Genomic DNA, 11,300 nt, shown 5'->3' on the forward strand with positions numbered 1-11,300 from the left:
TATTATTATTATTATTATTATTTTACAAAAATGTAACATTTCAAGAAAATCTATAGAAAATGATTATGAAAAAAATTGAATACCTCCCATGCTCCGATTCGAAGAAATTTTGCAGGAAAATTGGAAGCCTTTGATTTCTCATGGTTTAGGCCAAGAGCCGTCGCCATTGAATGATCTTGCTTTCCTTTCGCCAGCGCCTTCTCCACAAGATCGACAAAAGATGGCGTTCTTTGCAGTGTCAAGCCTAAAGGGCTCGACGCTTTGGAACAATCCTGGATTCCTTCCTGCCATATCCAACAGTGAAACATGTAACAGGGGCAAATACAAAAAGAAAAGAAAAGATTTACATACGCAAGATTTTATTAAAAACTAAGAAAAGTCATTAAATAACATGTTCTAAACCTCAATTTACTGTGAGTTTCAAATTGGAAGATCAAACTATCATGCAAGAAACCTAGTAAAAACATTCAATCATAGTTTTTCACAACTCCGTCAAGATCAAAAACATCACACATATATAGTGAGAGAGATGGCTAGAAGTAAAAGGCAGCTAAAGAATATTAAGATTCCAAAACTCTCTCTACATATACATACAGATACATATAAATTCATACAATTTATATCATATGTATATATTTAGACTTGATCAAGACTGCAAAAGGGACAGAACCACTTAAAGAACCTGCAAATCCAATTGCTCAGAAGCACCCGCAGTATCAGTGCTTGAATTTCCAAACTCAAAAATGGGACTCTTCTGAATTTTTTCAATTTCATCCCCCATCACTAGTTTGTATTAAACACTGTTCTTCTTCATCTCACAAGAAATATTTTCATTGAAAATTCCCACCAAAATTTACTCAGATTTGCTCCCTATTTGTTTGCAAAATGTTTTATTTTATTAACTTACAAGCAGTAGATTAGGGTCCGCAGTGCGAATCCAGTGGCGACAGAAAACACGTTGAGAGAGAAAGTAGCGATTCTTTTGAAAAAAATCATGCATTTACTGGTTATCCCTTTGATGGACTCTCTTTAACCACTGTGGTTATCAACTTACCTCAGGATTTTCGCTCTTAAAGGTCAAAATTTGCTCCTACATTTTGTTATTTACATCCCCACGAAAATCTGAGATTTTCTTTATATAATATGACATTTTTTATTTTTTATTTGAATAATGCTATTTGCATTCGCTCAATACCAAAGTTGTCCTACGTGATATACATGTGTCGGTTAGTGAATTGATGCATTAATGCGGTAATTTTTTATTATCTTGTGCATCAAATCCCAAACAGTTATATGTATGCTACGTAAAGCGACTGTGGTAGTGAGGGACTACAAATAGCATTATTCTTTTTATTTATATTTTTGCATTTTGGGTTTGAAATTTTCTCATAATTCATTGGGCCCCAGTAATTTCAAGTCTTTGCTTTGCCGTCTAGAAATAATATCTATAATTTTCTATAATTATTTTTGTTGATTTAAGATTTTAGGAGGGTTTTTATTATTTTAAGTAAGTTGAGATCCTGAATTTATATTCAATTCGTTATAAGTATACTTAATAGAGTATTGATGCGGTGCATAGTTTTGTAACAATCTAAGTGAAACTAGTAGAAGATATCGATAAAACAAGTAAAGTATCATTTTTGTGCTTATTTTATCAACTCTTTTCAAGTTACAAATAATTTTTTTGGTTTTTCATTTTCTGATTGAGGAAATAAAAATCTCTCAATAAAGCAATACTTTTTTAACATTCTTTCTTATTAGTTATGTTAAGAGCACTTACACTCCATGTTGTATTGATTTTAGAGCCCAACTTTTTGCCCCCTACTTGAGCCCCATTATCTCAAAATCATTTTTCTTCAAATATATTTTTAATTACACATTCTCCTAATAAAATCCTCTTTGAATTCAAAACTTTTGTCCTACTTTTAACCACAAATTCTCAAAAAAGAATAAAAATAAATAAATAATAATAATAATAATAATAATAATAATAATAATAATAATAAAATAAAATTACTATTATAAAATCTATTTTTTTAAAGATAATGGGACTCAAACAAAGGCTTTACTCTTCGACAATTAGTAGTTTTAAGCGTTTCATAAGCAGATCTAAAAATAACAATTCTTTCCAATTTTTAAATTTATTTGAATATTTTTTTACTATAAGAAATATGCTTTTATTTTGTAATTTTATAAATTTTTGGATTTATTAGAAAAATAACTATTTTTTGCATTTTAATAAGTATATTAAATATGTTGTCTAGTGAAATACTTGATATTATTGCATATTGTTATAAATGATATTTTATAGTATTTCATATGTTGTAGTAGTAAAAATAGTATTAGAACACCAATGAGATTAACAATACAAAAAGATATCATTATAATAAATGTTCATCTTAGTAATTATATATATATAGACACACACAGACACAACCAAGTATTTGCCCATTATTGTAAAGAACACTAAAAAAAATTTTGGAATAAAACCCTCTTCGAGGACAATTTTTTCGCCCTTGCATTATCATGCTAAGTCACCTTTGATTTAGCGTAGAGCCTAAAAATTTGGTACAACTAAAATAAGACTAAGGAGTGAGGACGGTTGCATAGGATTTTGGGAGAATATTATTTGTATTATGTAAAAAGCTCTCTATAAATTGGGACTTTGACACTTTACAAAGAGTTCATCACCAATGTATGGTGTTTGCTTTCTGAAATGAAAGGTAGATTTATTTAATCCAATGGTCCATATTTGATTCTATTTCTACAAATATTCATCATTAAATTCTCTAGATAATTCCTTCAAGAACTAGTGGATGCTTTCTAGAAACTTGTGTTTAGCTAGATGTATTAGTGTATCTAAAACCTTCTAGCTAGCTAAAGATACCATCATTTCTAGATTTTTCCACACTTAGGTCATGTTTGATTACTACGTCGCTTATGTTTTATGTAGCCTTAAATACATACGTTCTTTTTATTACGTTCTTCAGCATAGCATCCCATTTATTCCAAAATTCAAGTTTAGCATAGACAATGAAGCTAATGGCTTGTGGAACATTACAACATTCTCAAATCAATAAACATATGCAAGAATTGAAAATCGAAATATTATAAAATACGTTAATAATCATAATGATAACCATTTTCAAGGACAATTCTGTCGCCCTCGCATTGTCATGCTAAGTCAACCTTTGATTTAGTGTATAGGTTAAGAATTTGGTACAACTAGAATGAGACCAAGGAAAGAGAGATTACGGTTGAACAAGAGTTTGGGTGAATATTATTTGTATTATGTGCAAAACTCTCCACAATTTGGGACTTGATGCTTGACAATTTACAATGAGTTCACAACATATATATAGTGTTTGCTTTCTGAAATAGAAGGCTGAAATTTATTTAATCCAATGGTCCATATTTAATTCTAGATATTTCTACAAAATCTCATAAATATTTTTACAAATATTCATCATTGGATTCTCTAGGAACTCCTTCAAAAACTAGAGCAAGCTGTCTTCTAGTTACTTGTGTTTAGCATGAAGTATTGTGTATCTATAACCTTATGGCTAGCTGAAAATGCCATTGTTTCTAGACTTTTTCACACTTAGGTCATGTTTGATTACTTTGTACGTTATGTTGCATTTAGCTTTAGCCTTACGTGCGTTCTTTGGCATAGCATCCCGTTTATGATAGAAAATCAAAATATTCTAAAATACATTAATAGTCATAATGATAACCATCTTAAATGACAATTTCATCATCCTCACATTATCATGCTAAGTCAACCTTTGATTTAGCGTAGAAGCTAAGAATCTGGTACAACTCGAATAAGAGTAAGGAAAGAGTATATGGTTGCAAAGAGTTTGGGAAAATGTTATTTCTATTATGTATGAAGCTATCTACAATTTGGGACTTGACACTTTACAACGAGTTCTCCACCTATTAGTGTTTGCTTTCTGAAATGGAAGGCTAGGACTTATTTGATCCAATGGTCCATATTTGATTCTAGATATTTCTACAAAAATATCTCATCAATATTTTTACAAATATTAATCATTGGATTCTCTAAAGAACTCCTTCAAGAACAAGGTAAACTGCCTTCTAGAAACTTGTAGTTAGCCTAAAGTATTGGTGTATCTAGAACCTTCTACCTAGCTGAACATATCATCATTTCTAGACTGCTACATCCCTTATGTTTCATGTCATTATAAATATGTTCTTTTTATTATGTTCTTTAGCGTAGCATACATTTATGCTAAAATTCAAGCTTAGCATAGATGAAAAGTGCTAACAACTTGTGGGACATTACAACATTCTCAAATCAATAAACATATATAAGAATTTTTAATTTGAAATATTCTAAAATACATTAATAGTCATAATGATAATATACTCGATGTAATCTCTTGTTATTATAAAAATAAGTGAAATCATCCACTAATTTGGCAATTACGTTGACTAAAAATTAATAAATTATTGAATCATCAAACATAAAGTTAGCATTTTTTTCCATTTTAATTAAAACTGAATATAAAAATACACACATTCACCTCTGGGTGCGTGTGCCTATCATTATGTAATTGATAGATATGTTTTCAAAATTCTTGAACAAAGAGCTTCCTAACATTTCTCCACATTTTTTTAGCGGAGTTGTGAATAGACAATCCGTCCAGTATAATTAAATAAGGTCAAATAATACTGGCTAATATTTTTAAAAAAAAAATTTGAAATAAAACTTTATTTTGTTATTTAATTCAATCTTATTTAATAAGTGCTAACAACTTCAACAAACAAAAAAGAAACAAATTACTTAACAATAACTAGTAATAACATTTTACGAGGGTGTCCTCAATTCAAAGTTTAATAGATTTCTTAATATTTATAAATTTTCATGGATTGTATGGTATTTATAGAGTTTAATAGATTTCATAAGATTTGAAAGAATTTTTATTCTGTAGATTTTAATAGATTTTCATGGATTTTATAGATTTTAGTGGATTTGGCTAAAATTTGTACGGTTCCTTTTTTATCTGCTCGAATCATGACTTACTCAAAATCCAAACGCAGTAGGATTCAAGAAAAAATGGAGAGTCCATATGCTCTTTTCAAGATTATCATGGCTTTACGTTTAGTTCATAAATATTATGTAATGGATGATTACAAATTTTCGAAAAAAATGATTTTTCCCACATATTCAACAAAATGCAAGAGAGGGAGAAAAAAAAAATCAGTAGTATCTTTTCAATAAGAAAAAATCAGAATTGTGGAAAATTAGAGAGAGAAGAAGAAAATTGTTCACATTGGGAGGGGAGAGAGGGGGGGGGGGGGGGGGGGGGGGGGGGGAGAGAGAGAGGTGAGAAAAGTTTTGAAATTTTTAGGTTTGAGATAAAATTGTTACAGATTTTTTGTATTTATATTTATGGCTTGAAATCTTTCAAAATCTATATAATTAATGAAATCCTTTTAAATCAATTAGTTATCGAGGACACCTAAATTTATAAAGTACCTATTAAATTTTATATTGAGGACACCTAAATTTATAAGTATTTCTAAAAATCCAGATTGAGGACATATACATTTTAATGAATTAAATTTTAATCTAAATTGAGGACACCTCAATTTATATGAAGTTTTAAAATCTATCAAACTATAGATTGAGGATACCCCCCTTACTTCATTTTAGAATTTAAATATGGTAAATGATCTGATACGATAAGCAAGATTAAATATAATCAAAGCACTCACGGAGATATATTTTTGTATAAATTTTATTCTTAAATATATAAACTCTACCCACAATGAGCATGGACTGCTAAAATATTCGTTTCATTATGTAAAGATTGAGATTTTTCAATTTCTTGAAAAACGAATTTCTAACATTTCTCCACATTTTATTGGTGATAATTATGACAAAAAAATCGGTTATATACCAATTAAAAACTATATATTTAGGTAATTATTATCTTTTAATCTAGAATCTAACGTGATCTTATCAAATAAGCAAGAATTAACAATTTTTTTTTTCGAGCATAGAGATAAAATTTTGTTTAAATTCTATTCTTAATTTAAGAATATAGATTCTACTTGCAAAGGGTATGCACTACGTTGTAATACACGTTTGCATTATGTAAAGATAGAAATTATTTCAAATTCTTGAAAAATGAAAATTTTTACATTTTGTTAGTGGAAATGTAAGAAAAATAAATTAAACTTTTTTATTTAACGCCATATCATGGCTATTAGTTGGATTGGGAAGAAGAATGGTTGTAGAAGAGAATGGCTATTAGTTCGATTGGGAAGAAGAGAATATATACGTATATGTTTAGTTTATAGTTCAACTGTTCAATAGAAATTTTGAGATACTATTTTGTTATTCTATTTAATATTTTAATTCATTTATCAACTTATGAAGGACCTTTGTTATGTAAAGGCTTATTGATATTGCATTTGAGTGGTAAGACACACCTTACTTGATCGATGGAACTAAGTGTTCAGTGAACTAGAAAGTTCTTTTTATAGTAATCGGAATTCTAGTTATCTAAATAGGCCCATCCATTCCTAATCTCCAATGAAAGTAAAAAAATCGATCCATTTATAATCCTCCACCAGTTGGATTAATGGATCACTCGATTGGAAGGATTGGGTTAGTCTTTCTGGTGGGTATCCTTAATTCTCTCTGTTTTTATTTATTTATATAATTAGTTACGTGCGAAGTTTTTGATGAAAATATAAATTTGTCGCGAACATAAATATATCAAATTAATAGTTTAATGGGTAGATTTATTCGCAATATACATACCTTAACCTGTGATATGCAAGGAACAAAATAAGTTCAGATTGTTCTAAAATTCATTCAAGCTGGACTCGAGCTTTGCTTCAACAAATAACAAGAAAATATAAGAGAAGCCACGAGTTTCTTGGGTTCTAAATCACAATGAGAAATAATTGTAAATCAAGTTCATTTAATTGTTGAGTTCTTTATACGGAGGTAGCGTAAAAAAATAAACATTTATTATTAACTTATCAAATCATAATCACTTTAAATGGTTCTCTCGTTTTTTAAAACTCATTTTCTCCAAACACATATTCAATCAAATTGTCCAATAAAATAATTTTGCTCGTAAATCCAAAACTTTTCGTACTTTTTAATCCCACGTTCTCTATCAAGGATATAACTAAGAATAAATTGACAACGGCTCATCCGCACATAACTTACATTGTACAAACGTGACATTCTCTGTGTAAATATTGTTCAAAAGAAATGGGAGTTAAAGAAACGACCCATGTTCCTGCCTTGAAAAGACTTCCAGATGCATAACTCAGCAATAATGTACTTATCCCGTGTCCTGGCTATGGTCAAAAGACAAATCAAATATTTGACTATAATCATCTACAAAATGTACCTCGAGGCCTTCCTTCACATTCGGTGCTAGCTCATCAAAATCTCTCCGGTTAGCTGAAGGGAAGATGATGGTCTTCACATCACTCCGCCTTGCAGCGATAGTCTTTTCCTTAACCTGATTATACACGAAGAGAATTTCTGTGACATTCAACGCAGTGAATGATGAAGCACAGTTTATGATGGTAACTTTTTAAGTCTAACATCACCTACTACTCTAGTAACTTAGATGATAAAATATTTCCATAATGCCCAGAGGTACCACAGATTTATGGAAAATGCTTGCAAATAACACCCTCAAATAAAAAACAGCATAAATCTTGGATGACTTTCAGTGAACTAATTTTAGGGGAAACATGAAGAATAAATTATCATAACAATAAATTCAATAGCAGAATATGCAAAAGTAACCACATTCTGAGAGATATTTAAGTTTGCTTTCACTTACCCCGCCAATGGGAAGAATTTTTCTAGTTAGTGTGACTTCACCAGTCATTGCAAGGTCCTTCCGAACAGGCTTATTCATGGCAAGAGACAGCAAGGACGTTATCATAGTGCAACCAGCACTTGGACCATCCTTTGGAGTGGCACCTGCAGGAACATGAAGATGAACCTTCGAATTGGTAAAGAAAGGGTTGTCTGGATCCTTCTCGCGCAATATGGCCCGGGCAACGGTGTGAGCAATCTGTGCGCTTTCCTTCATTACGTCTCCAAGTTGTCCTGTAAGATTAAGGCCCCCCTTGCCTTCTCCTTGCTCAATGTTAGAGGTCTCTACATAGAGCGTAGAGCCACCCATTGCAGTCCAAGCAAGACCCATTACTACTCCGACTGGTGTTTGATCATATATGCGCTCGGCATGGAAAACAGGTTTGCCAACAAAATCGACAAGGTTAGATGCATCGACCAGGACCTTTTTTTCTGTGTTGGTTGCTTCACTTTCCTGAGTCTTTTCAGCTTCAGAAGAGTCCTGGTAGGATGAAATAAAAATGTCAAAAAATAAATAAATAAATAAATAAATAAATAAAGGAAAACTCCCTCCATGAATTAATATGGTATATTTAAAGATCACGTGTCTTATCAGAATGAGCATCAGAGATCCAAATTTAAGAGAGAGAGAGAGAGAGAGAGAGAATATTAAATGATAGTAAAGAAAACACATTTTTCCCATAAGGTTGTTCAATAAGGTTTGGAGCAGATTTTAGTTTATTTAGAGTAGGGAGGATGACAACATCTAGATGAACCATATTTACTATCAAACAAAAAAAAAGAAACTTTTCTACCTACCTCCAAAGTACTGGGTTGATTAATAGATGGATTTTGGTCCGCTGGGGAATCCACCTCCACTATTTCAGCTTCTGCTGTAGTTACTGATTCAGCTCCAACTCCTTCAACCATGGTTTCATTGGACACACGATCGGATTCTGCCTTCATCTCATCATGTTGAACCTGAACCCCAGCAATCATAGGTTTAACATGTGCTTCTCCTCGCACGAGTTGTAGAGCAATCTGACCAGCAATCGAAGAATAGAATTATTGGTGAAATAATAGTAAATTCAAACAGTTCCCAAATGGAGAAATTCATGATAATCAAGTGAGAAGGAATTCTGAATTGAACCATACAAATCCATGAAACACTTGAAAATAAGAAAAGTAATCACTAGTTACAGTACCTTCCTGTATATCTTCTCTATTTGTTTTTGAAGATTCCGAACCCCAGCTTCCCTGCAGTAATTTTCAATCAAAGCAAGAAGGGCTGCATCTGTCACCTCAACCTGGCAAAGATAGGAATAAATCAAGCTATCTCCAGTAGAGGCAGACATCCGTATTACTGCATGGGTATATTCAATGGAAGCACAAGTTGCATGGCAATGATAAGATATAGAGCTGCAAAGTCGCCAGATAGCCAATATTGGCAGTTTAGATCACAATTCATTTGCACTCTAGATCTGATGAACCAGACTGGAAATTGTGGGTAGGCAGTAAAATACTGCATCCCGCATTGTGAGAATTATTTTACCAATCAATCTGCTAGTTTCAGCAAAAAACTAGAGGTAGAATTCTTTATTTGCGACCTCATATTCATCAGCAAGGGAGCCAAAAAAAAAAATTCTCATTATAGGCATAAAAATTCCATAACCTAGTCACGCTATTTCTTTTCAGAAAAAGCATGTCTCTATGAAAGTAGGAGATAGTGTCTTAAAGTTGGAGATGTGCAGGAGTGGGGAGAGAGAGAGACCTGTTCAGGCTTGATACCACAAGCTTCACGAGTAGCTTTCTCCAAATAATCTTTCGCAATGTGCATTTTCTCATCAGTAATATAACCAGCAATTGAAATTACTTCCATTCTATCCAAGAGAGGGTTGGGTATCATTTCCACTACATTCGCAGTACAAACAAATAAGACCTGCAGCAAAATTATAGAAGACTTCATGTCACATCTAGCAAGTCAGAAAATTTTGGAAAATCTAAATCCCGGAATAAACAAAAATAGACGATAACAACGAAGCAATTACTACACCAGCAACATAAACGTCGAACATCTGAGATCTTGTGCACAATTCAACATCATCATCACAATCCTCAATGAGAACTTACATTCGGACTTCCAGTAACACGGCACAATAGTATTTAACCATAAATATGTCAGAAATTTATAACAAGTCGTTATTTATGTTGAAAAATACTCCAAAACTTCAGTATTTTTTAAAACAAAACCTTCTCATTTTAAGATTCTGAATTATTTCATTGGAATCATTTATGTAGATAGTCAGGGCCATAATATTTCCATTTCTAGTTTTTTAGCCAGGATCTTTGTATGGTTGTACACTCTTCCTATGTTGTAATTTCCAGTCCTATTAACTCATAATTCTCATTCTTTCAAATCAACGGAAAGTATATTATAGGCAACTTACAATAATCCTCTCCAATCAAGACAGTAGTTCCAAGGATTGTACATATATTCTGGCAATCATAAATATTACTAGTATAAAAACATCAGTAATCCGGTCAAGGGGGAAATTTTAAGAAATATAATTCAAAATGTTTATGCATCAGTAAATGCAAAGTATGACATCTCCAATCCAAAAGGTACAAATGTGAGTTAACTGGTTATTAGTGAAGATAAAGACGACAATGATATAGAATATTAATATTTTGTAGCTTGCAGCATTCTGTATCTTTTGTAGCTTGAATTTTCTTAGAAAAAATGATGAAGTGCAGTGAATAGGATCAATTCCAACAAGCCTTTTAGGACGTATTATTCTGTTTACAGACATGCACTTCTATGTACCCAAAAAAAAAAAAAAAAAAAAAAGCACGCAGTTCTGCAACTATTTTTTTCCCTCTTACTGAAGACAGAATACAATAGAAGTAGGTCCTAATACTTTAAAACATGGCAGACAGAATACAATAGAAGTAGGTCCTAATACTTTAAAACATGGCAACTAAGCAACAACACTCTAATTTCTGAAACAATATATACTCATAATCTCGGGGTCTGGACTTGTTTTATCACTCATATACAAATAAATTAGTTCAAATGTTCTTAACGCTGAACATTTATCATTACAATTCAATTAAAACCCAAGCCACGTACAATGGAAAAGGCCACCTTAAAAATGTAAGCCTAATGATACGATCTGTAGATAAAGAACTTTGCAGACTACTAACCTTTGACAAATCAATTGGAACATCAAGATAGTGATCCAGAAAGTTCGCATTCTGTTCTGGATCCAGGAGTTCCAGCATTGCGCTTGCTGGATCACCTGTGTGTCCCCTTCCCAACTGCCAAATGTCAAATATATTAGAAAGATGCAAAATAAACAGGTAGAATGAAGAATTGAGGCCATTCACCACTGTGAATACAATACAGAACAAAAGGACAGTTATAGCAGTGAACTCTGTA

General features: G+C 31.8%; 1 protein-coding gene across 1 annotated transcript in view; it reads right to left on the reverse strand.

Moving 5' to 3' along the window:
* Positions 1 to 7,083: 7,083 nt before the first annotated feature.
* Positions 7,084 to 11,300, reverse strand: part of LOC111411155 (lon protease homolog 1, mitochondrial-like) — a 17,906-nt gene continuing 13,689 nt past the window's right edge. Inside the window, exons 14-19 of the mRNA XM_023041713.1 lie at positions 11,066 to 11,295; positions 9,633 to 9,800; positions 9,067 to 9,168; positions 8,681 to 8,902; positions 7,845 to 8,363; positions 7,084 to 7,514 (exon numbers count right to left, since the gene is read on the reverse strand). Of these exons, the coding sequence (XP_022897481.1) occupies positions 7,332 to 7,514; positions 7,845 to 8,363; positions 8,681 to 8,902; positions 9,067 to 9,168; positions 9,633 to 9,800; positions 11,066 to 11,295 (1,424 nt within the window). The 3' untranslated portion in view covers positions 7,084 to 7,331. The remainder of the gene's footprint in view (positions 7,515 to 7,844; positions 8,364 to 8,680; positions 8,903 to 9,066; positions 9,169 to 9,632; positions 9,801 to 11,065; positions 11,296 to 11,300) is intronic.

The sequence above is a fragment of the Olea europaea genome, chromosome 15, assembly GCF_002742605.1.
Source record: "Olea europaea var. sylvestris chromosome 15, O_europaea_v1, whole genome shotgun sequence".
Classification (NCBI taxonomy): domain Eukaryota; kingdom Viridiplantae; phylum Streptophyta; class Magnoliopsida; order Lamiales; family Oleaceae; genus Olea; species Olea europaea.